This window comes from Sebastes fasciatus, chromosome 24, assembly GCF_043250625.1.
Source record: "Sebastes fasciatus isolate fSebFas1 chromosome 24, fSebFas1.pri, whole genome shotgun sequence".
NCBI lineage: Eukaryota > Metazoa > Chordata > Actinopteri > Perciformes > Sebastidae > Sebastes > Sebastes fasciatus.
In genome coordinates this window covers 11130512-11154606 of record NC_133818.1, presented here as the reverse complement: position 1 = coordinate 11154606, position 24095 = coordinate 11130512, and the positions used below count along the sequence as shown (strand labels likewise).

The 24095-nt window shown below is 39.2% G+C and overlaps 4 protein-coding genes across 5 annotated transcripts; 2 read left to right on the top strand and 2 right to left on the bottom strand.

Annotated features, from left to right (window-relative positions):
* Nucleotides 1–2891: 2891 nt before the first annotated feature.
* LOC141763179 (T-cell-specific surface glycoprotein CD28) lies at nt 2892–5813 on the top strand. Its single transcript, XM_074627615.1, has 4 exons — nt 2892–3177; nt 4145–4432; nt 4528–4691; nt 5483–5813. Exons 1-4 carry the CDS (start codon nt 3099–3101, stop codon nt 5594–5596), a joined length of 645 nt encoding a protein of 214 aa, XP_074483716.1. The 5' UTR covers nt 2892–3098; the 3' UTR covers nt 5597–5813.
* A 782-nt stretch (nt 5814–6595) lies between these two features.
* Nucleotides 6596–11857, bottom strand: fastkd2 (FAST kinase domains 2). Its single transcript, XM_074627611.1, has 13 exons — nt 11659–11857; nt 11380–11449; nt 10570–11336; nt 10379–10482; nt 10188–10296; nt 9826–9949; nt 9572–9711; nt 9209–9381; nt 8917–9080; nt 8596–8832; nt 8346–8442; nt 7092–7206; nt 6596–6828 (listed from the first exon to the last, which is right to left on the bottom strand). The coding sequence occupies exons 3-13, from the start codon at nt 11185–11187 to the stop codon at nt 6706–6708; spliced, it is 2004 nt and encodes a 667-aa protein (XP_074483712.1). The 5' UTR covers nt 11188–11336; nt 11380–11449; nt 11659–11857; the 3' UTR covers nt 6596–6705.
* A 138-nt stretch (nt 11858–11995) lies between these two features.
* mdh1b (malate dehydrogenase 1B, NAD (soluble)) lies at nt 11996–15445 on the top strand. Its single transcript, XM_074627614.1, has 10 exons — nt 11996–12120; nt 12199–12311; nt 12401–12535; nt 13381–13523; nt 13592–13760; nt 13827–14175; nt 14259–14400; nt 14680–14855; nt 14938–15077; nt 15205–15445. Exons 1-10 carry the CDS (start codon nt 12099–12101, stop codon nt 15256–15258), a joined length of 1443 nt encoding a protein of 480 aa, XP_074483715.1. The 5' UTR covers nt 11996–12098; the 3' UTR covers nt 15259–15445.
* On the bottom strand, nt 15343–22864 carry retreg2 (reticulophagy regulator family member 2). 2 transcript variants are annotated; one of them, XM_074627613.1, is made up of 10 exons: nt 22541–22864; nt 20933–21036; nt 20620–20650; nt 20150–20279; nt 19768–19852; nt 19236–19373; nt 18756–18844; nt 18463–18598; nt 17483–18236; nt 15343–17427 (listed from the first exon to the last, which is right to left on the bottom strand). In XM_074627613.1, the coding sequence occupies exons 1-10, from the start codon at nt 22810–22812 to the stop codon at nt 17361–17363; spliced, it is 1806 nt and encodes a 601-aa protein (XP_074483714.1). In that variant the 5' UTR covers nt 22813–22864; the 3' UTR covers nt 15343–17360. The 2 variants fall into 2 exon arrangements, with proteins under 2 accessions (XP_074483714.1, XP_074483713.1); XM_074627612.1 differs by having other exon boundaries at nt 15343–18236.
* Nucleotides 22865–24095: the final 1231 nt, after the last annotated feature.

Genomic DNA, 24095 nt, shown 5'->3' with positions numbered 1-24095 from the left:
CACGGCTATTCCTGACGGATCAGAACTTTTCTAATTTAGAGTAATGGACCTTATTTATTATAAATATTATACTTGACACCTTCACTGTGGTTTATCAAGACATTACACAAAAATGGTTAATGTATAAATGCTCTCTTATTCAATGGAAATAAACACAGTTACTTTAGGGGTCCCAAAATATGACACAAATATATTCACTTTGTGTCATATATCTTTTATACAGTGAATATCTTTGTGTCACATATCTTTGTACAGTGAATATCTTTGTGTCACATATCTTTTTTACAGTGAATATCTTTGTGTCACATATCTTTGTAAATCTGAAAAAAAGATATGTGACACAAAGATATTCACTGAAAAAAAGATATGTGACACAAAGATATTCACTGTAAAAAAGATATGTGACACAAAGATATTCACTGTAAAAAAGATATGTGACACAAAGATATTCACTGTAAAAAAGATATGTGACACAAAGATATTCACTGTAAAAAAGATATGTGACACAAAGATATTCACTGTACAAAAGATGTGACACAAAGATATTCACTGTAAAAAAGATATGACACAAAGATATTCACTGTAAAAAAGATATGTGACACAAAGATATTCACTGTAAAAAAAGATATGTGACACAAAGATATTCACTGTAAAAAAGATATATGACACAAAGATATTCACTGTAAAAAAGATATATGACACAAAGATATTCACTGTAAAAAAGATATGTGACACAAAGATATTCACTGAAAAAAAGATATATGACACAAAGATATTCACTGTAAAAAAGATGTGACACAAAGATATTCACTGTACAAAAGATGTGACACAAAGATATTCACTGTAAAAAAGATATGTGACACAAAGATATTCACTTTATAAAAGATATGTGACACAAAGATATTCACTGTACAAAAGATGTGACACAAAGATATTCACTGTAAAAAAGATATGTGACACAAAGATATTCACTGTAAAAAAGATATGTGACACAAAGATATTCACTGTACAAAAGATGTGACACAAAGATATTCACTGTAAAAAAGATATGACACAAAGATATTCACTGTAAAAAAGATATGTGACACAAAGATATTCACTGTAAAAAAAGATATGTGACACAAAGATATTCACTGTAAAAAAGATATATGACACAAAGATATTCACTGTAAAAAAGATATATGACACAAAGATATTCACTGTAAAAAAGATATGTGACACAAAGATATTCACTGTAAAAAAAGATATGTGACACAAAGATATTCACTGTAAAAAAGATATATGACACAAAGATATTCACTGTAAAAAAGATATATGACACAAAGATATTCACTGTAAAAAAGATATGTGACACAAAGATATTCACTGAAAAAAAGATATATGACACAAAGATATTCACTGTAAAAAAGATGTGACACAAAGATATTCACTGTACAAAAGATGTGACACAAAGATATTCACTGTAAAAAAGATATGTGACACAAAGATATTCACTTTATAAAAGATATGTGACACAAAGATATTCACTGTACAAAAGATGTGACACAAAGATATTCACTGTAAAAAAGATATGTGACACAAAGATATTCACTGTAAAAAAGATATGTGACACAAAGATATTCACTGTACAAAAGATGTGACACAAAGATATTCACTGTAAAAAAGATATGACACAAAGATATTCACTGTAAAAAAGATATGTGACACAGATATTCACTGTAAAAAAAGATATGTGACACAAAGATATTCACTGTAAAAAAGATATATGACACAAAGATATTCACTGTAAAAAAGATATATGACACAAAGATATTCACTGTAAAAAAGATATGTGACAAAGATATTCACTGAAAAAAAGATGTGACACAAAGATATTCACTGTAAAAAAGATATGACACAAAGATATTCACTGTAAAAAAGATATGTGACACAAAGATATTCACTGTAAAAAAAGATATGTGACACAAAGATATTCACTGTAAAAAAGATATATGACACAAAGATATTCACTGTAAAAAAGATATATGACACAAAGATATTCACTGTAAAAAAGATATGTGACACAAAGATATTCACTGAAAAAAAGATATATGACACAAAGATATTCACTGTAAAAAAGATATGTGACAAAGATATTCACTGTACAAAAGATGACACAAAGATATTCACTGTAAAAAAGATATGTGACACAAAGATATTCACTGTAAAAAAGATATGTGACACAAAGATATTCACTGTACAAAAGATGTGACACAAAGATATTCACTGTACAGAGATATATGACACAAAGATATTCACTGTACAAAGATATCCCAGGTCGTATCTAGCCTGTGTATTGATTTTAAATTAAACTATTTATTAAATAAACTTATGGCAAAAAGAACTCTGAAATAACAAAACAGGTCAGTCACTTGACTCAAATCATGTGAATCTAGTTAATCAACTCAACTTCTGTCATCTTCACTACCATCATACTTTATCATATAGGGGCCTACAGCAGGAAGATCCATTACATCATATTTATATTTATATTTATGATTTGGGATTTCTAATTTCCCATAATTTGCATTCCATGTTATTACTGCTACTCTAACTAATGTTTGTACTTCCATGCAACATGCTTACAGGCAACCAGGAGCATTAAAATGTCCTTCATTCTCTTAATCTTTGCCAACACACAATGATGCAAAAACAAATATTTAGTTCACTTGACGGGAACAGAGCTGTCTGGCATTGACCTTTGGAACTAAATGAACACCGTAGTTTTACATTAAATAAACACTTACAGTCATCAAAGGTCACAAACTCTGGGAGAGAGCGGAAACTTCAGAAGAGGAGGCGTTTTCTGCCACAGGATGTTTTCCCTCAAGAGAGGATGTGCGAGGTTCAGTTACTGCAGCACCGTGGGAGTACTTCAGTCTGAGGCACAACGGAGATATGATGCATTACAGTCTGGGGTGAAAGCGTGCACGGAACCAGGGTTGATGATATCGGAGTAGCGGATCAGATCTCTAATTTGCTGGAGGAGCTTGAACTTTTTTGGGTGATGAGGGAAAGCCTCGAGGCGGGTTCACACTCTCGGTGCAAAAAAGATCAAGATGAGAGCTTGCTGGATGTTCATGATCCTCCTGAGCTGCAGGTTATCTCATGCCACTAAGGCTAAGTGCACCTGCAACGGTAAGTAGTACACTCTTCTTCAATTATTAGTATTCAGGTGGTAGAAGAAGTAATTTGCAAGAAATAACTATTAGAAGGGACTTTACTGTGTATATGCGGTTACAGTGTTGTTTGGTTTCTCCTGTAAACACTGAGGTTAACACCCTCAGCGCAGTGAAACTTGAGCATCAAGAAATAAATTGCAGCAGTGGATAAGTATTGTAGCTACTCTCTGGTTGACAGCGTTTAAGTTTAGACACATCAAATGTGGGAAATGGAGAAATAGGAATGTGTTTCTCATTTAGCTTCACTTATTTATCTGTTGATTATTAGTACCTAAGATGGTCCGTATAATTCTGGCTGTATATGTTGGGGTTTTAACAGAAGAATATCAAAATAAAGTCCAATTCCTGTTCATATAGAGCGCAAAATGCTTTCATTTCAACACTAATCCATGCAACAAATAGCACTGAAATCACAGAAACCACGACCACCTCACCTCGTGAGTGGCACACTTGAGTCAGTCAGTTGGCTGACTCAAGTGTCCCACTCACTCACTTACTCACTCACTCACTCACTCACTCACATGGCAAATATCTGGTTTTTCATGTGAAATGTGAGGCTGGTTAAAAAGAGGTAAATGTGCTTAGATGTGCTGCTATTGAACAAATTCCGTGCGGGGGTGGAAGTTGCTGTGAAATGACGAGTTTCTGAATAAGTCTGAATTTCAGTTGGGGGGAGTTAAATGCAAATAAATCAATGTTTGGCAGGGAGATGTAGCTGTAAGAGAGACATTTCCTTTTGCAAAGGTGTTTGGTTACAGACACAATAGGCATCCTGACTCAATTTACAGCAACAACACACAACGCTGGCCTACCGCAGCTCTCCATTTCCTTAGTTCATGACACCTAAACCAGAGATCTGACTTTATACTGTGTATGTAAGAAATCAGATTGCACCCTGAATCATTATTTTTTTCCCTCTCCAGACCTGAAAATTGTCTGCGTAGCTGCCGGAGACGACGTGCTCGTGCCCTGCCCGATTTTGACCGGCGAAGAAGTGACATATAACCTTCTCAAGGATGACAAAGTGATTTACAACCACACCACAAACTGTAAGCCAAAACACACCGTGTTGGGCGTGGAGCTGCGTGACATTTTCATGCTCACTGGAGTGAATGTCAGTAGCTATGGCAACTACAGTTGTAAGGTCAGCGTCATGTACCCTCCTCCCTACTTAGAAGCATGTTCTTCGTGCACCCAGGTACAGGTAGAAGGTAAATATTCCTATGAGGTGCAGAGGTTTTTAAAAGGGCACATCTGTAATTTTGTGTGCAGTACACTCAATACTTCCTTAATATGTTTCTTCCAGGACATCAATGCAAGTTAGATAAAGTCGACGAGAAGCCTGAAACAGACGAAGAGAAGCCTGAAACAGTTGATCAGAAAAGTGGATTTCTCTGGCTTTGGATTCTGGCGCTTGTGGTTCTTGGCGTCTATGGCGTAATTGTCACCATCATTGCCGCCATCATCTGGGTAAGATATGTCCTCAAACACATACCACCAATTATTACATCTATTATATATTGAAGCACATACAATATATATAAAATGACACAGCAACAGCCATTCTGGACTATATATTTATAAAATATTCAACCTTTTTTTCTGGGAAACCCTTTTTTTTTTTAATCTTTAACCAAAAGATGCAAAAAATTAAAAAAATGTGAAATCTATTTTTCCCCCAGTTTATTGGGAGTTAGAGAGTTATCATCTGACGACCTGATACCACCGCATGGGAACTCTTTAGAGCTGGAGAATAGAGTAGATGTGTGGAAGTAAAATACAAGCACACCAAAAGGGGCACATAAAATGTAGTTTTCAGATTGCCAAAAAACAAATGTAAATTATCTATTTTGTTAAGACATTGTAGTAAATTTAGTGATCCTGTTGCATTTTTGAAAAATAAATCTTTATTTTTTAAATTTATTTAACTGCCTTACTTTATTATTTTTTCATTTATGTGTTTTTTTCATTCAAAAACCACTTTGTGATTTGGGAAAACTGTTGTATTTCATTTTGTATTATTTTTTCTTGGCTGAAAAATAGTCGGCCAAGTCTTAAAATTTTTTGGCATCACCCTTTAAAAATCCCACCATGAAGAAACCTTTAAATTATGACAATAACCCACACATCAAGTCCACAAATTCCCATAAAAAAAAAAATCCTGATGACATGACCTCTGTGTCCTCAACGATAGCTACATCATCATACACTATATTACACCTTCACAGACATAATGCTGTTGTTTTAACTTGTCTTTACAGGTCAAGTGGAGGGAGGCGGATTCCCAGAGTGACTACATGAACACCAAACCCAAAGCATCCAGGGACCGCAAGAAGAAACGAGGGGTTCAAATTCCTATACCGCGTCACTTCTGATCACACCGTGTGCATCACTTCACCATTTGCACAGCCATCCCAAACACAGGGAGGTGTCTTTGTAGTAGCTTGCCCTGAATAGAACATCGCGACTGAGGTTTTGTTGAGTCCGTTCTGTTGTCAGTACTAGTTTGTTTTGTGTCTACACAGCGAAAGTAGCAGTCTTCCTTTGACAGTTGTGGTTGTATAAAACAATAAAAAAACATCACGCACCCAACTTCCCGTTTCACTCACTGTCACACACACACACACACACACACACACACACACACCTACACAGATCTGTACCGTAGCTGGATCCCCTATTTGTGGTCGAAACAGAAGGTGGTGTCTAAATGAGGGGATTTAACCACATTCAAAGGGTTCACACAGCTTGCGAACCAGCGTGGTGATATGTGAATCACAAGTGACCACAATTCCAAACTGAAAAAAAGCCTCTACAAATCTACGGCGTCAAAAAATGGAGATATCATGCGACGGATTAACATCACCTCGCACATCTCTTTCCGCGCTCTTATTTCTAAGAAAACAGAAACATCAGAGCGTGTTTTTTCGGATAGTTAACATCGCTGAGGTCGACGAGACGCAGATATACAACAAGGAGACGCAAACACACTTCAAACAATAACAATCTGCACCGCTTCCTGTCTTTCCTCGCTCTACTGTTGTTTTTTTCCTTCCTCATACTCTCTGCAGATGGTTATATGCTTCAAAAGGGGACGCTACCTTTACCTCGCTCACCTTGCAGTTATTGCAAGTGCACACACTGCTTTTTATTTGGTTTCATTCAGCAGCGCGATCTTACTCATCGAACCACTACGAGCATCAGCAAGATTAACACGTTGTTTCTGTTCCGATTTTGAAGCCATTTTCGGGGCGGATGATTAAAAACAAACGATAAAAGATTTCCCCACAGTCCCTCCTCGCATGAAGAATGACACTCTTTCACACCCAAATAAAAAACTTCAGGTTCTCAATTGATATTAACACTTTAATATACTTCTTAAGTGTTTACAAAGCGTTGATTAGCACAACTAAATCTGTGTGTTTGCACAGGTTGAGACTACTGAACCTGACTGTTTGCATCCTTTTAACACTGACATCTGTCCTCAAGATCCCAAATGCTCCGCTTGAGGTTGTGCGTCTGATCGGTGGTGTTCTGGAAAGATCCGTTCCCTGAGGAGATCTATCCTCTTTTCCTCAGACGCGGACTGCAGCTCCTGCTCCGTTACCTGGTGAACGGGATTAGGATAATGTAAATCAGCACTGTTTCTTCTTCAATTAGTAGTGTTGTTGTTTGAAGAAGCATTTTACTAAAGGTCAGGAGGAACACATTATTTATATATATATATATATATATTCTGAGGAAATTAAACATTCATATGTGAAAGGAACATGTGGCTGAAGGCAGTGGCTACAACAAATGTAGGAATTTTATTCTAACACTTGTCTAAAGTGTCAGTAAGTACTCCAAAAATCAAACTGTGAGTCTCACCAAGACATGGTTATAACCCAGGATCTTCAGATGGCGAATCTTGACAGCCAGAGGGCCGCGGGGATTGGACGTGCCGTAGCAGAAACCAGAGTGTGATGTGCAAACCACTGCGATTCTAGGACACCAAGAGAAGGAGTTTTTTCTCAGCATTAAAAAGGTCAAAATTTGAATTTAGGTACAGACATCAAAAGTGTGAAAGTGACAGTTTGATTAGAAGACAAAAACCTGAAACCTGAAAAATAGACTGTGGCTTTTCTTTAAAACTGAACGGAAGCATTTTGAACTTCTGACTTCCTTTGACACACATTTAACTACACATCTTTACTCAGTAGGGGTAATATAGGTTGGGATTTTTAAATTTGATTTTGTCTATGTGTAACAATTTAAATTCTATGCTTTTGTGCTGATAGAAGCTCAGAACAGGTTTCTACTCATTTTTTTCAGTACATCATCAGAACCGTTTGGTTGAATTTTTACGGGTAAATCAGCAGGCTCAATAAAGCTACCGCACTGAATGACAAGAATTAAGAACAATTAAATAAATAGTGAGAAAAATAGGGTAAGAGAGATGACTATGTACATGTTATATGTAATTAAATGACTATTTAGGACACTCCCTGTGCGGAGCCGAACAATAATATATATAAAATAGAACCAAGAAGGCAACATATGTGCATAAAAAGTAAAACAGTAAATGCAAAGTCATATGAAAACCATTTCAAAGGTTGTAAATAAACTAGACGTACACAACTGCAAATACACTGTATGAAATTTTAAAGCGTGTGTTAAAATTATTTATTGTTTAGAATAGTTGGATAAGTTTTTTTGAGTTTCTGTTGAATTTCTGTTTATGATTAAGCTTTTTTAACGCTTAATTTTCCACCTTTCTTAAGGTAAAATGAGTTCAAAATAGAATTTAAAGCATCTGTGGTGTTAAATGCAAGTTACAAAAAGTCCTGCTGTCAGAGCATTATTTTATGCCCTTTATATAAACTGCCTTAAGTTGAAATGTAAGCGCTTTGTTGTATGCAAAAGTTGTGGAATCAGATATTTGATGCACGCAATCACGTGCGTCACTGCCCGCCACTGTCGGAACAGAACGCCCAAACATCCTCACCACCTGCTGCCACATCATCAAACTTCACCGAACGTGACATAAGCACATTATAATCGAAAACAAAACACCACCGCAGCAGATTTTGAAATAGAAGATTTGAGTCTGGTGATGCTGTCGACTGCAAACCGGCATCTTACCTTTGACTGCTCTCTGCTGGAGAACTCTCTTCTCCTGCACAGCTACCCGCTTCAGTCACTGAGATGTGGTTCGGCAGAGGTTTGGTTATCACGCCGTCTGAGAGTCAACGCACAAAGCACAGGCGAAAGAATCAATCTTCAGTTATTAAAGCATTTCTGTGGAGAGACAGGCGAAAACGGTAAAAGACATAAACCCAATATGAAACTGTGACACACTCACAGCTTCTTTCCTGTAATATTCTGTCTTTACCTATGATGTAGATGTTCTCCACCACCACCATCTCCTGCAGCACTGTGTCTGTCTGGTCCGCTAACACACTCTGCAGGCCCTGCGAGAGCAACAGGTTGACTGGTGGACTGCTGGGGACGGGGTCTCCCAGGTAAGATGAGGGGACCATCAGGGGCTGAGGGAGCGGAGGACGATCAAGACGGAGGCACGAGTTGACGGTCTTGAACATTCTCTCCTGGCTAGGGACAAACCTGGGTGCTGAGGAGGAATAGAAGACGGATGAAATTCACGAACCCAAGTGTGAGGAGACAGAAAAGTCCACGAGCGAGTCAGTTATCTTACCTGTAGAGTTAAACTTCTCCAGTGTACTGCTCTGCAGGAGTTGCTCCAGTGGTGCAGAGGGGAAGTGGCCCAGCATACACAGATGGTATGCAACCTTTAACAACTCAAACGCGGACATCTTGGGCAGATAGGAGTCCAGAGCCTGGCTCAAACTATCCAGGAACCTAGAACAGCGAGATGAAACCCAAACAAAGACATCAAGCCTGGAAACAAATGGTCATGTAAGTTATATCTACTTTTAGATGAAGGGTATGAGTACAATTTGAAAGCGGAAGACATGCGAGTGGCCTACTGTTGTCTTTGGTCCCTCAGATCATAGTTAAGAGAGGAGTACACCTTGAGGACACAGAGGAGGTCTTTCAGTGTCAGGGCGTCTGGATCGGCGATCACCTTCTCAACAAATGCCTCCATTAAGGCGGTAGGACAGAAGGCGAGGTTCTCAAACACGGACAGGAAGAGGAACACCTGAGCACAGAGGAGGAAACTCTTAGAATGTGATTGCAGGCATGAAGTCAGATTGCGATAATGCGTTAAAGAAATTATTGCCGTTAAAATTAATTTGCGTTAATGCCTTATCGCGTTAACTTTGACAGCCCAGTTAGGAATATTTAACATTTCACAAAAGGGGTTAGAAGACAGTTGTCTGTTGCAGCACCTGTTTTCTGGTCCATATGTCCATCGTAGAGGCGACATAGTCTGAAATGCCAGTGAGCAGATCTAAGTTTCTGTAGTGCAGCTCCCTACAGGACTGCAGCACTGTCATCAATCTGTTGAAGGGGACTCCATGGAGGTTTTCTAACAGAGAGGACAGATGTATTTCAGGCTCCTTCAACTGATTCTGTGCTGACAACAAATATGAAATCCACTATAATTCAAAGTATTCAACAATTCTATCTTTCTTTTTTTTACCTTTAATCGTCTTACTGCAGACATCCAGCAGTGGTTTGGAGTGGAAGCCCATTGTGGCCATAGTGGAGATCATGTACTGGGTGTTGGGAAGGCTGAACTGCTCGGCCATTGATAACGCCTTTCTCTGGAGGAAGCCGTGTACAGAATGAATGTCAACGTGGAATGGATTCAGTTACAGGACATTTAGCTCTGTGGTTCAAAAATATGAAATGTTACAATGGGAAAGCTGATATCAGAGAATGTTGAGTAGTGGAGGACATGCCTGTACACGAGTTGGCAATCAGAAACTTGGATAATTTTAGATCCACATAAACAGGGATATGAATACCAAATATGGTCAAAACTAAGCCTCACAAACCAACCTCGAGTTTCCGTTTGAGGTCCAGTGGGGCATCTTTCCCCACCAGACGCATCATGGTCTGGAGAGCCATTACATTCTTGATCCTGGGAAGACGGTCCTCAACAACCAACCTAGGACACAGCCACAATAAACATCAATCAGATTGTATCTATATAGTAATGAATTGGCTGAGCATCATTTGATAATCCTGACCTCATTCCCTCCTTAAGTGCACCAACATTGGCACCGTCCTCCACATGTTCCAGACAGGAGGACAAGACGGACAGACACTTCTCATCAAAGTTATTCAGATTCTCCTGTTGGACAATAAAATATATTATGGTTGAACAATAAAACCAAAATATTGAACAACATGTTTGCTTGCTGGTGGACAATCTTTCTACCTGGCAGGCTCGGAGGAAAGTCTGGACCACACGGCTCCGTTGAGGAACACCCAGTTTGACCATACCCAAGAGAGAATAAGCCAAGTCCTCGTTGCGCATGTTCCCCACTCCCTTCATGGCCTTTTGCAGCAGCTTGTCAAACGCAGGATGCTCAAACATCAGCTGCAGCTCAAAGCGCCGCTGCTCATCTGACATCTTCTTGGTGATGGACCACATGTGGGTGAGGCAGTTGCTCACCTGTCGAATCGTGGGCGAGTACTGACAGGAGAGGTCTAACACGTCTGATGGGGAGCCACATTGTTGCAGGTGGTCCGAGAAGGGCGACCTCTTCTGTATCTGCCTTGAGGCTGTCTCATCAGTTTGGATCTCAGAAGAAGGATGCTCCTTCTCTTCCAAGTCACTGTGAATCCTATCCTGGGAGTAAAACCTCACTGAGCTGACACTATCCAGGCATGTATGGCTTTTCCTTATGCCCCAAATGTGTGCTGCTAACTGCTGAGTAGTAGATGTGTCCTTGATTGATGCTGTCACCAGGCAACTGCGCTGTTGCCATAGAGATCTGCGGCTGCAAAAGCGCATGCCCCATCTCAGGACCTCTTCTGTCACCCAGGCAGACATGGCTCTCTAATCAAAATACTGCTGCTGGTTTACAAAGCACTAAATGGTTTAGGGGCCAAAACACATTTCTGATCTTCTGCTATGTTATGAACCATCCAGACCTCTCAGGTCATCTGGATCAGGTCTGCTTAGTGTCCCCAGAGTCACAACTAAACATGCAGAAGCAGTTTTTATGCACCAAATATCTGGAACAAGCTCCCAGAAACCTGCAGGACAGGTTATAAATAAAGCTGCCTTGCCTTATCTAATAACTTAGTGGACTCTGTAAAGGGCAAAAAATGGAAATAAGATATTACAGCATCCAAATGTCAGCACTACAACTGTCTCCACTTGACATTCTTGACCATATAGACAGTTTAATTTAGCAATCAGTTCGTATAAATGATGTATTTACAAAGTACAAGATGACAACAAGGTCAGCCTCCATCCAGTTATAGGCTAGTTAGCTTATATTAGCTCAATATAACCTACCTTATTGCTGCTCTTAACTGTAGAAACATACCAATAATGATCCCAAACACATGGCAAATGCTAAACCATGTAACAGTTGCAATTAAAAATGGTTTAGCGAAGAGACACACAGCTATATAACACTAAAAAGATAGATAACTCCAAGCCTTGTTAGCTACCATTCTCATGTGCTGGGTTGCTTCCGACTGTGTGCGCTGCCATATTTCGTCCCCACCCCCCGTTGTCAACTTGGTACATCCGGGTTACACCACGTATTGCGTCAAAAAATATGATGTTTATTGTGAATGTTAAAAATCTCAAGTATGATATTTATTACGATTAATAAATAATAGGGTTTCACAGTCATCATAACACGTTCTTATCTTTTTTTTTGTGGTATTTTCCTACACGGACTCAAATAAGCGCAACACCCACGGTTTCCTAGCAACCAACCAACAACCATGCCAAAATTTGTGCTTGCTGGTAAAAAGTTTGTTTTTACACATTTTACACTTATATCTTACACTTATTATTTCTGATTCTGATTTTTAACATCTACAGGTAAAACAGATTGTCCACATTTCGCCAAAGCGGAACTGTTAGCAGACAGTTTGCAGGGATCTCTGCCACACTTCAGCATCCATAAGATCTCCATCCTCCCACATGAGTGGAAGGTAATAACCTTGTTTTAAAACTCATTAAACATTAGCATATTCTTCATGTAATAACTATTTGTCACCTCAATGTGACCTCTCACTGATAGGACTGGCTGGAGGTCACCTGCAGAAGAAATGGCTGGACACACGAGCAGTCCCCTTTGGTTTGGAGGGAGCTGGTGGACCAAGGAGGCAAAGAGATGCTCTTAGGAGGCTTCAGTGACTTCCTAGAGCATTGTCAGGTAGGCTTATTGAGGTTTTCTTAATCAAAATCACTTTTTCAATTTTCAAAATCACATTTTTTTTCATTAACAATGTCTTTATTGTTTTTTTTGTTATAGAAACATCAGCATTATTACGCAATATATTCAATACAGGATTTACTTTAACAAACATAACATCCCCCATACACTCACCCGTTCTCTCTTAACTTTTCCCTTTCTCACAGGGCCAAAATCAATCATTATTCACAGTATCAATCAGACAATTAAACAGTTAAATGGCACCTCTAACAAAATGAATATATAGAAAAGAAATAATAAATAAAATAAAAAGATTTTCAAAAACAAGAATCCATTCCCTTATGAGGGTCTACCGCTATTGTGAATTATTTTATCTGAATTATTCCTCCTGTAGAAGCTCACCAATATCACTACTTTTTATGAAATCATTAAATGATTTCCATATTTCCTCATAAACACCCAGTTTGTTTTTCGATGTATATGTTATTCTCTCCATTGACATACATTGAGCCATATTTTTAATCCAATATTTAATCAATAAATTGACATTCTTTGGTTCTCAGATTGAGATCTGATGGGTAAAAATGTAGCAATATGATTTTGGGATCTAGTGGAATGTTTTGTTGATTTTATTGATCACCTCCCTCCAGAATTTCTTAATTTGATCACACTCCCAAATGCAATGTATAAGTGTTCCTTGAGCCTCATTACATTTGAAGCAAGTGTCAGGTATATTACTGTTATATTTATTCAATTTGGCAGGGGTTATATAAGTCTGCATCAACCAGTCAAAATCACTTCTAAACTTTCATACCTGCCAATTTCTGCAATCAATGTTTGTGTAGGACTACTACAACATCACATCAGACATGCCTACGGATATGATGCTGAGTGTTGCAGCAGAGAATCGGGAAACCAAGATGAATGTTATTGCAGAGGAGCAGCATCTTGCCAGTCTCATCAAACCCTTTCACATATGGATCAGCAGGTGGGTTAGTGTGAAATACTCAAAGAAAAAAATATATATTTTAAATATTTATACCTTTTCCTTTCCAGTGCTCTCAGCCCAACCTGCCACTTCCTGATCCCCAATCTGCTCTCTGCTGAGGTGTTCCCCAACATTTCCGCGATCAGCCTCCACCTACTGGACCTGGAGGTGTACAAGGAGGAGTTGCAGTGGCTGAGAATGGAGACGGAGGACTTGGCGCTCCATCTGCTCCATCAAGTATGCAGTTTTTTAGGATCATTTTCAGGGAGAAAAATAAAGCCATCTAACTATATTTATTCACAGGTGACCATTCACACAGATCTGAAACAGGCCTTCCAAGAAGCAGATGTCATTCTACTGCTGGATGAGAGGTACTCTGATGACACTGATGCAGAGGATGAAGAGGAAATGAAGAAGAAAAAGGTGAAGTGGATCTCAGACAGGTACAGAGTGTATGGACAACTGATTGACACAAGAGCCAAGAAGGAGGTGAAGGTGATTGTGTCTGGTGACTCATTAGTCAATCTGAGATGCTCACTTCTTCTGGAAAACGCGCGCTCCATCGACAGCCACCAATTTGTCGCCACGGCAACTCAGCTGGAGAATGAAGCCAAAGCCATCATTGCGAAGAAGCTGAAAGTGAGGACTTCAGGTAGGTAATTCTCTCTCTGTGTATTCCCATTGCATGTTTTGCATTTTCATGCAAGACGATCACTCTTCCTTCTTCTGCTCTAGATATTACAGATGTCATTGTGTGGGGAAACATCAGTGGTAGTTTCTACATTGACCTGCAGATGGCGAAGGCTTTCAACTATGATGGGGCAATCAAAGGACCACCTTTTTTTCCCCAACCAGCCCAAAACCTTCTCTATGAAAGGTTTGTTACAATAAAAAAAAAAGGATTGCAATAAGTAATAGTGTGCTTTAAGCACTACATTAATGGCTTATCTATTTGTATTGGTTAACTCCACTCCACCTGGCACTTTGCAGGCTAAACAAACGCAACACGATAAGGTCAAATATCAAATTACAAAACTGCCAACCCAGCTGTGATTTCAGTATGTGCCAATGTTGATTGCACAGTACATCTGACTGCTCTGATCCAAAACATCCTGGGATATGCCAAAGAAGCCAATAATCTCGTTCTCTCTTCCAGGAAATGGGTGGAAACAGACTTTCAAGACTTGGTATGTTGTCAGCGTGCAGCTGTGGCTTCAAAGACCTGCCGAGCAGCTGCCATGTCGGTCGCCAATGGGATCCTCGCTGTCCTAAAAGCTTGGAATGGCATCTGTAGTTCAGATGAGGTCTTCTCTATGGGTGTACTTTGCCCAGGTGAGGACACAACATGACATCAGATATTGATTTTGGCCGATCTAGCTGGTGTTGAAATGCGTTTGTCTTTGGTTACTTGCAGGCTACTACAATCTCCCAGATGGCATCGTCCTCTCTATCCCAGTAACTTTCACAGACGGTAAATGGTCGGCGCTGTTTGACGTGACTGTTGGAGACGAGCTGAAGAAGAGACTTCAGCTTTCTGCGAGTGAACTAATGCAGGTATGTCAAGTTAGAAAGATGACAAGGGATGTCGCACAACATATATTTTCATAGCAACAACCTGTTGTTACCATTTATGGTGTTTTCAAAAATTCTAAGATACTAACAGATGTGTTTGTCTTTCCAGGAAAAAGAACTTGGATCAGAAAATGTTCATTTGCATATCGACAACACAGACTGAAAACAGACTGAAAACACATGATAAAAGTTGGTTAAAATGATAAAAAGGAAATAATCCAGATACATTTCAGTGCAACATCGTAAGTTTGTTTCAGTTTGTTCTTTTATTCTCTTACTGTCACATGTGGTGTTGCACTTTTATTTTTACCAGTTTAATGACAATAAATCTTTTCCGCTTTGTGAAACTCGTCCATAGCTGTTATATTTTTAAGATGTAAAAGATCAAACTGAGTACTTTATGGAAAAAGGAGAAATTAGAAAATATATTCCTTTTTTTTTTAAATTGTACAGTTCAGTAAGTGCCTTTTTTTTTTTATAGTTCAAGAAGCGTAAGCATAAAACACACTACTACCATACATAAACTAGTCTGTTAATATCCTTCTCTAGATGTTATCACTTGCCACCCATTTTTTCCATTTTCAGTTGGGCAGTCTTAAAAATGAAGACACATCAAATCTTTTTCTTCCCCTTGTTGGTAATTAAATATGAAACAAACTGCATTTAATGGGCTTCTTTTAACCTGTAACATTCAAATTGATTTTTTCTTTTCTCACAAATTGTGCAGTACTTTGTCAGTTGACAAGGAGAACTTGAACAGGGTGCTTTTTTTACATGCAGAATATATTATTTTTTTTGTTTTAAGCATTTCTACACTATACACAAGGAGGCGTCGACTGAAAAAAAAAAGGAAAGGTTAGTACAAATACAGTGCACTACGACAAGTCGGGAAATGGACACATATTCTGCAATGTTATATATTCAATTTGTACAACCCACCCCTGAGATTCGGATGCTGAGTGGTTTACAAAAGCAAAAAAACGGCCTCTTTCTACAGTCGAGCACAGTGCTAGATTTTCTTTTTGTCGCGCCAAAAGTTGCCCGCAAATCCCCAGCGGCGGCCAGATCCATAATGTGTCATTAAACTTTTAAATCCCTCCGAAAACGGAAACTCCAGTAAAAGTAACACTCCTTTGAAAATTGACCTCAAATATTGATCGTGGTAAATACATGCATCGTGATGCATGGCATGCATGGACGGACTTAGCGTGGCACAAAGGAGGTTATTTGGTAAATATACATATCCCGGTGATGACTATACAGGTAACAAATAGTTGGATATAGACCTATCCAACAAGAGGCGCGAGTCTTTCAACAAGAATAAATTCAATTATATATATGGGACGACTTCATTTGGATGTGTGAAATTAAATCTGCATATATTCATAAAAGTGAGGCATCAATTCACAGAGAGGAGATTCAGGAACATTTCTTTTTTTATCTTGCCACATCAAAGTCACTTATGTGTAGGGGGGGTAAAGATCTACTACCTGTCAACATCCAACAATGTCAAAGATTTAAGTTTCCATTTCCAGGCAACAAGTGAAAGACCACTAATGACTGAATGCTTCTGTCAAAACTGGAACCTTGGAGACTTCTGAGGTAAAGGATAACGTGAAGGATAATACTATAAGTCTAACTCTGGGAATACGCAACTACACTTTAAACCCCGGACGTCCACGGCGTCATCATTAAAACAATTACCATACAATCATTATGGGCAACAGAGGGGATTCAATTTACCTCTGCTTAACAATAAAGTTTCATCGACTGACCGTTAAATTAAATAATCTATAGCATATATTAATAGTTATATAATCCGACATTTCAACTCTTCATAACACCATCTAGATAAACATCTGAACGAAAACAAGGTGGGGCGGTTAAAGAGAGTTGACGAGAGACTGAATATGGACAGGTTTTCACTGCGCAGCCTGCTGATTTATCAAGCCAATTTCAATGTTAGATGACCAAGCAGATATAAAAATGCTTTGCAAACCCGTGACAATCATGATATAACTGTTAACCCAAGCCACTTCTGCCCTGAGCCTGCTCTCGTTGATACTATCAGGCCAGCAGGCCACAAAGAAACTACTGCAAATGGGTACCGAAGGCTGAACAGACCCTTGTGAAGAGAGACTAGGAAAGCAGAACGCGCCGAGTAATCTCAACCATATGCCACACAATCGCTAACCAACAGTATTAAACGCCAAACTCTTTGATAAATGTTTCGTATATAGCAGTAATTATGGGTATAATGTAGGTCTAAAGTACAAACAAAAACAAAACAGATGGGGGGGAGGCAACAGGGAAGCTATGACTGTTGTTGATGCTGAGGAGACGGAGGAGACGGAGGAGACGGAGGAGACGGAGGAGACGGAGGAGACGGAGGAGACGGAGGTGTCTCTGGAGCTGCTGAGGCTCCTCCCGCCGCCTGTCTTTCAGAGATGAGGTCCAGCCCCTCATCAAACTGCTCCAGTTCACTTTGGTCCAGAAGCTCAAAGTCCTCTTCCTCGGTCGGAACTAGTGTGTCGTCAGGTATCTCCTCGCCGGTGCCGCTTTCTGCCGTAATCGCCTCGTCCGGGTCCTCGTCAGCCCCCAAGGAGCCTATTGTAGTGTTAGCAGTGGTGTCGGTGGGTGGGTCGGAGGTCTCCAGAGCGCCCGGTGGGGTTTCGGTGGGAAGGAACTCGGCCAGGGTGGGCTCCTCGCTGGCCTCGCTGGAGCGCAGCAGGGCTGACAGAGTGTTCTGCACCACAGCGGAGATGGCCGTGGTCACTATCTCCTCGCTCAACGCCTCCAAGGACTGCTGTGTACCCTGGGTCGCCGCAGCTTCCTTCTCCTCTCCCTCCTGCGTCCCTCCTGCGTCCCCAGCGCTCGGCACAGGCGCCGCGCCCCCCTCATTCCCAGGTGGTCGTCCGTGTCCGTTGAAGTGTGTGTTCACAAAGTGGAGTGGAGATGCCAGGTGCTGGATAAGGAGGCTGCAGGGGCTCAGCGGTTCCCCTTCCGATTGAGCGCCGGCCTGCAGAGGGAAGTGGAGCAGCTTTTGATCGATGGACGGGAACTCCTCAACTGAGGGGAACTCGGGGAGATCCCGCATGTAGGCCTCTTCTGGGTCGCTGTGTAAACTCTGCTGGTCCAGATCTGTAGTAGAGATGAGACAGCAAAAGGGATAAGGGATGACGTATGACGAGCTAAATTACTAACTCATTTCCAGGTTATAGAAAACTACTTGGTGCACAGAACCAGAGAAGCATGACAATGGTTAAAAAAATAAATCAGCATGTACACTTTCACATTGTTTTGAATTCCAAAATACTTTTGTTTAGGCCTAAATTCAAGTGCGACGTTGATATGGCCGATCGTTTACCTTCAGAGACGTCGGTGAGTTGAGGAGTGGTCGCTCTGGACACCGAGAACCCTCCGCTCTCCAAGATAGATGCCTCCTCATCTGACAACTCGGAGTCTGTGATGGCCATCGCCAGAGCCGTGGTCTTCGCATCCACCTGACCAACAAAAACCACAGCGTTACATCACTGCTAAAAACACAACATGTATCATTGTCTCTTTCTGAAATCGCACTTATTGGAGCCTTGAGGTAAAAAAAACAACAACAATAAAAAGATGAATATGGTATATATATTTTAAGGTGTGTCGCCATACCGTCGGGGCGAAACAGGACAGCTCTTCCTCACTCTCACTCTCCGTTTCAGCTCTTGGCTCGTCCCCCTCTTCCATCTCCTTCTTCACCTCTGTTAAAAAACACACATACACACTTTTTAAAAAAATGTCAGCCTGGAAAAGGAACTGCAGGTGAACAAATGACAGTATGCTTGTAACATCCTGTTATACTGGGAGGTAGGTATGGGAATCTATGTACAAATGTAACCAGAGGAACTTACAATCACACTTCCCTGATATTCGACACTGTTCTATTTACACAATTATGTAACATGTGGTATTACAATGAGGTTGGTTATCAGTGAGAGGGTCAAGAACGGCGATCTACATTGATTCAAGCTCCTTATGTTACACTTCCTTCTTGCCTGTATTAATACAAACACAAGCGTGTGTTTTAATAGCTGCAGGGTTTGAATGCACACAAGTTAAACCTGAATGTATAGCCTGAAAGGTGTCACTCACTCCTCTTGTCGTGCTTGCGGTGCTCGGTCTCTCCCTTCATGCTGTAGTCCAGTTTCATCATGATCGGCTCCAAGCCCGTGTACATCCTCTGGATCAGCTCGTGGTACACCACCAGCGGCCACAACAGCACGCTCAAGACTGAACAGGTGCACAAACAAAACAAAGACGACTTAAAAACGTCCCTTTTTCTTCACAATATCGAAGTAAGATGCTGCAAATGCACGCAAAATAGGCTGGTTTTTGTAGCGAGGGTCAATTTATGTGATCTATGAATGAGGTAAGGAGTTAGTGTGATAAATATACACTTGCTACAAAATATTAAAATACAAGCACGACCTATTAGATTGACATTAAATCTCTATAAACCGATATTATTATAAAGACGAAAATGTAATTACTCCATTAACTGCTATCATTACTTATTATCACACATCCTCTGTTTGTCAGGACAAGCACACAATCCTATTTAAATTCAGGGCTTAGCACAACAGTTTTTTGTTTTTTTATGCCAATTAGGCAAGAGGTGACTCACCAATAATATAGGAGATCATGATTCCTGGTACATAATGCCCAACCACGGCAAGTACAAAACAGCCACTGCACATCATCACACAGAACTGGGAAACAGAACAAGCAAGAGAAATTAGGCTATTAAATCATACAAGCTGCACTGGGGTACAAGATGAGGAAGTGAACATCTCTGCAGCTGTGTTTGTGTATGATAAAAGAGACTGTCTCGCAAACTGCAGCACCTGCCGAGACCAGACAGATTGCATCGTGCCTTGTAGATTCTCACACTTAATTGCGTTCACTGTGAATTTGCATTTAACTAAAACATTCAGGGGCGTCTGAAATATGTGACGCTATTCCTGTCAATTCCTTTCCTCGTGTGTCAATGTGGCAAAGTGCCGTACCTTGCCATGGTTCTGCCGCTTGTACTGCAGCGTCTCCTGCAGATACAGGCAGTAGGTCAGGTAGCTTTCAGCCAGGTGGTGGCTGAGCTCAGGAATACTGAGCATACGCTGCTCCACACTCATTGTGTCACTGTATGCAAACAAGAACAAACAAACAGGAAGAGAGGACACTTTGTAAAGAACAAAGATCTGTACTTAAAGTGCATCAGGCTGTAATTAAATGCTTGCAGAGACTCCATGTTAATGTAATGATGGTGGAGATGCACACAAGTGCAACAGACTAAACTAGTTCTGATGATATGGTGTCGCATGTGACGGAAATGCCATAAACATAAAGACAGACTTCACACTGTTTCGGATTTAACGGACGCTCCTATTTAGATTTAGTTCAGGATGTGTAGACATAAGGGTTAGTGTCATAAAGAAAACTAGATTACAAGTAATCTGTTTATCATGTACACACTACATACCTTTGGTCAGGGGGAGCCTCTGCAGGTTGAACTGCCGTAGGAGAAAAACACACAATTAGCAGCAGATCATGAACAAAAAAAAGTGTTTTATCAAATACGTTTTTCAAGATTAATGTACATATTACTGGACTCTAAATAAGAGTGTAAGATTTCCATCAGGTATCTGACACAGTGTACACACTGGCATAGTCGTAAGCAGGCTTCTCCATCCTGTGAAGGTACGGTGTTCCACAAATGTAAACACACTTGCTTGGACAATGAGTGACAAAGCCTGAGGGCCAGATTTCAAATCACATAAAGGCCTGGATCTTACCGGTAATGCTGGGTAACTTGGGCTTCCATCTCTCCAGCAGCATGAGTCCCAGCAGGGACACACTCAACAGGAACAGAGGCCGCAGGGAGGTGGATGACAGGAACCTGTGGAGACACATAAACAGACTACCATTTGGCTTATGCTTAGATAACGATTAGCAAATAACTTACTTTAAATTTCTTTAAAAACTCCCTGAATCATGACATCAGCTACCAGGTTACATTTGTGTAGACAATAAGTAACACAATGGTGAGATCTGTGCCTGATCAGAAGTGTCTTCTATTAGTTTTCCACCTCACATGAAGAGCAGCGCCTCAGGGCCCTATTTTAACGATGTATACTATTTTAGCATAGAATTATTAAATCATGTTTATGATATTTTTTTGATACATTTTGAGGTAAATATTTGGGGTAATTTGTGAGTAATTTCAAATAGGTAACTTGCTAATTATCACCTAATTACCATGAAATTTGCAGACCTGTAAAATGAAATGTTAGTAAATATAGTCATGGATTAAGGTTATATGATTTATTCCATAATTCTACAGTCTGGTACCACTGACTCAGTGTTTACAGTTTTAAAGTATTCTACATATAGATTTCAGAAGTGGCAGAGTGGCTTGTACAAATGTTCAGTGACCTGCCGCAGTGGCAGGTGAGGAAAAAGGTTAATTTCATTCCTTGTAATGATTCAGGGAGGTTTTTAAAGAAATTCTTATTATAATTATATTATTATTAAATAATGTTTATAATAAAGTCATTTTAGATACATTTTGAGGAAAATATTGGGAGTAATTCCAAAGAAATTTCACATAGGCTACTTGCTAATTAATAATATATTATTATATTATATAAATAATATAATTAATAATCTATTTACCAGCAGACATGGAAATAAAGCATATCTATTCACTTTGTATTCTTTTCCTGGAAATGTATTAAATGAATTACCAGCTATTGAGAAATAGTGGAATATAATTATTAAATCATGTTTATAATAAAGTAATAAATAACAGTAATTCCAAAGAAATTTCAAATAGGTTACTTGCTAATTATCACCTAATAACCATTAAATTTATGGACCTGTAAAATGAAGTGTTATATATTTAATTTAAGAATTGCTTTTTTTAAAATAATATTTCTTAATACAAGGAACACCTGATCTGACATTTTCACCTGCCACAGTCAACATTTACCTTGTATTATCTGTCAGGTGACAGGTGTTCATTGCATTCCCTGTTTACAGTCACAGCACCTCTTGTTAGTTGTCTGTGTGACTGACTGGGTTAACAAGGCCTGGGCCACAAGCAGCATGACATGAGTGTTTGTTAAGATTAAAACACAATAACATAACATAACGGGTGTAAAAACTCACAATAACTCTGTTTTCTGTAGTTTGTCCTGATAGTGTTTAATAGATGAAGCCACATTTGCTGTGCTGAAACATTAAGTTTAAGGATGTCATGATAGCCACGTTAGCATTAGGATAAAGGTGGGATTAGCTGGTTTATCTTGACATTCACTCACTGTTTGTTAGCCAGTAAAGTTATTTAATGAAACCATAAAGATGTGTGAGAAAGAGAGGGTTAGAAAGGTGTTTTGTTTTACCAGAATAGTGTGTTGAGAGTGAGAGCCACAGAGATGCTGTAGAGCGGCCTCTCCCACACCAGCAGCCTCTGCAGCCGCAGCAGCAGCGGCTCGTACTGAGATAACCAGCCCTGCAGACACTCCTTCAGACGGACCAGCTCCGGGTCCTGGTCCTGGTCTCCGCTGACCTGCTCCGACGACCCGGCCGGGAACAGAGAGTCCAGGCCGACCGAGGAGGAGGAGGTGACCGAGGGAACCGAGGGGCGTCTACTGGCCTCCTCTCCGCTCGCCATGTTTCCCCCTTTACTTTTGTTATGTTGTTTTGGATATCACGGGGTTTATAAGGAGGGAGCGTCAAGCAAGACGGACTTAATAAGACGTTGCGCTTCCGGTTTGGACTTTTCAAAATAAAACATACCGCAACAGGAAATAGTTGTTTATAATAATGTAATTTCAGATACATTTTGAGGTAAATATTGGGGTAATTTGGTAGTAAATAATAATTAGTAAATATAGTCATGGATTAATCTATCTATTTACCAGCAGACATGGAAGTAAAGCATACCAATTCACTTTGTATTCTTTTCCTGGAAATGTATTAAATAAATTACCAGCTATTGAGAAATAGCAGATATATAATTATTAAATAATGTTTATAATAAAGAAATAAATGTATAGGTAAATATTTGGGTAATTTGGCAGAAATTTCAAAGAAATTTCACATAGGTTACTTGCTAATTAATAATATATAATTTTATATTATATACATAATATAATTAATAATCTATTTACCAGCAGACATGGAAATAAAGCATACCAATTCACTTTGTATTCTTTTCCTGGAAATGTATTAAATAAATTACCAGCTATTGAGAAATAGCAGAATATAATTATTAAATAATGTTTATAATAAAGAAATAAATGTATAGGTAAATATTGGGGTAATTTGGCAGAATTTCAAAGAAATTTCACATAGGTTACTTGCTAATCATCACCTAATTAACACGAAATGTGTGGACCTGTAAAAGTGTTATAACATATTTAATTTAGACTTTCGAATTGCATTTTAAACATGTATATAGCAAAAATGTTTAAAAGAGATTTATTTGGTTAATAAAAAAATACAAAAGATAATGGAAATTATAATTTGGAAATTATCATCACATTTAATTTATGATGTCTAATTATCTTTTGATATGTTTAGATATATTTTCTTTTCTTCTGTACTGTTTTATGTATTTATTGGATTATTTTCCACTGTTTGGTTAGGTTTTTCCTGCACATTTTGTGTACTTCTTGTTGTTGTTTAACTTTTGTTGTATTTTTAAAATTATGTTAGATCTTTCTTCCTTTTTTGTTATAGTTTTTTTCTCCTGGGGTTGGGAGGCGGTCCTTTGTATTAGCCTGTGGTTTCTTGACCTCTCCTGACACATTTCTTGTTTTTTTTTCATTGACTGGAATTTTTGCAGTTTTATATATGTGCAAATAAATAAATAAAATAAAAGAGGTGTTTTTGTTACACATACCTACATGTCTAATATATATATTTTTTTAAAGAAAATGTATTGAATTTTAC

Bases quoted from the DNA above. Each gene is read 5' to 3' on its own strand.
- LOC141763179 (XM_074627615.1), top strand. From the start codon at position 3,099: ATGAGAGCTTGCTGGATGTTCATGATCCTCCTGAGCTGCAGGTTATCT. The intron at 4,433-4,527 runs GTAAATATTCCT...TGTTTCTTCCAG, and splicing joins CACCCAGGTACAGGTAGAAG to GACATCAATGCAAGTTAGAT. The intron at 4,692-5,482 runs GTAAGATATGTC...TTGTCTTTACAG, and splicing joins TCATTGCCGCCATCATCTGG to GTCAAGTGGAGGGAGGCGGA.
- fastkd2 (XM_074627611.1), bottom strand. From the start codon at position 11,187: ATGTCTGCCTGGGTGACAGAAGAGGTCCTGAGATGGGGCATGCGCTTT. The intron at 9,081-9,208 runs GTAGGCCACTCG...TCGCTGTTCTAG, and splicing joins CTGAGGGACCAAAGACAACA to GTTCCTGGATAGTTTGAGCC. The intron at 7,207-8,345 runs GTAAGATGCCGG...TTGGTGTCCTAG, and splicing joins CCAGCAGAGAGCAGTCAAAG to AATCGCAGTGGTTTGCACAT.
- mdh1b (XM_074627614.1), top strand. From the start codon at position 12,099: ATGCCAAAATTTGTGCTTGCTG. The intron at 12,312-12,400 runs GTAATAACCTTG...TCTCACTGATAG, and splicing joins TCCTCCCACATGAGTGGAAG to GACTGGCTGGAGGTCACCTG. The intron at 12,536-13,380 runs GTAGGCTTATTG...ATGTTTGTGTAG, and splicing joins ACTTCCTAGAGCATTGTCAG to GACTACTACAACATCACATC.
- retreg2 (XM_074627612.1), bottom strand. From the start codon at position 22,812: ATGGCGAGCGGAGAGGAGGCCAGTAGACGCCCCTCGGTTCCCTCGGTC. The intron at 18,845-19,235 runs GTGAGTGACACC...GTTTTTTAACAG, and splicing joins CCGCAAGCACGACAAGAGGA to AGGTGAAGAAGGAGATGGAA. The intron at 18,599-18,755 runs GTATGGCGACAC...TTTGTTGGTCAG, and splicing joins TGTCCTGTTTCGCCCCGACG to GTGGATGCGAAGACCACGGC.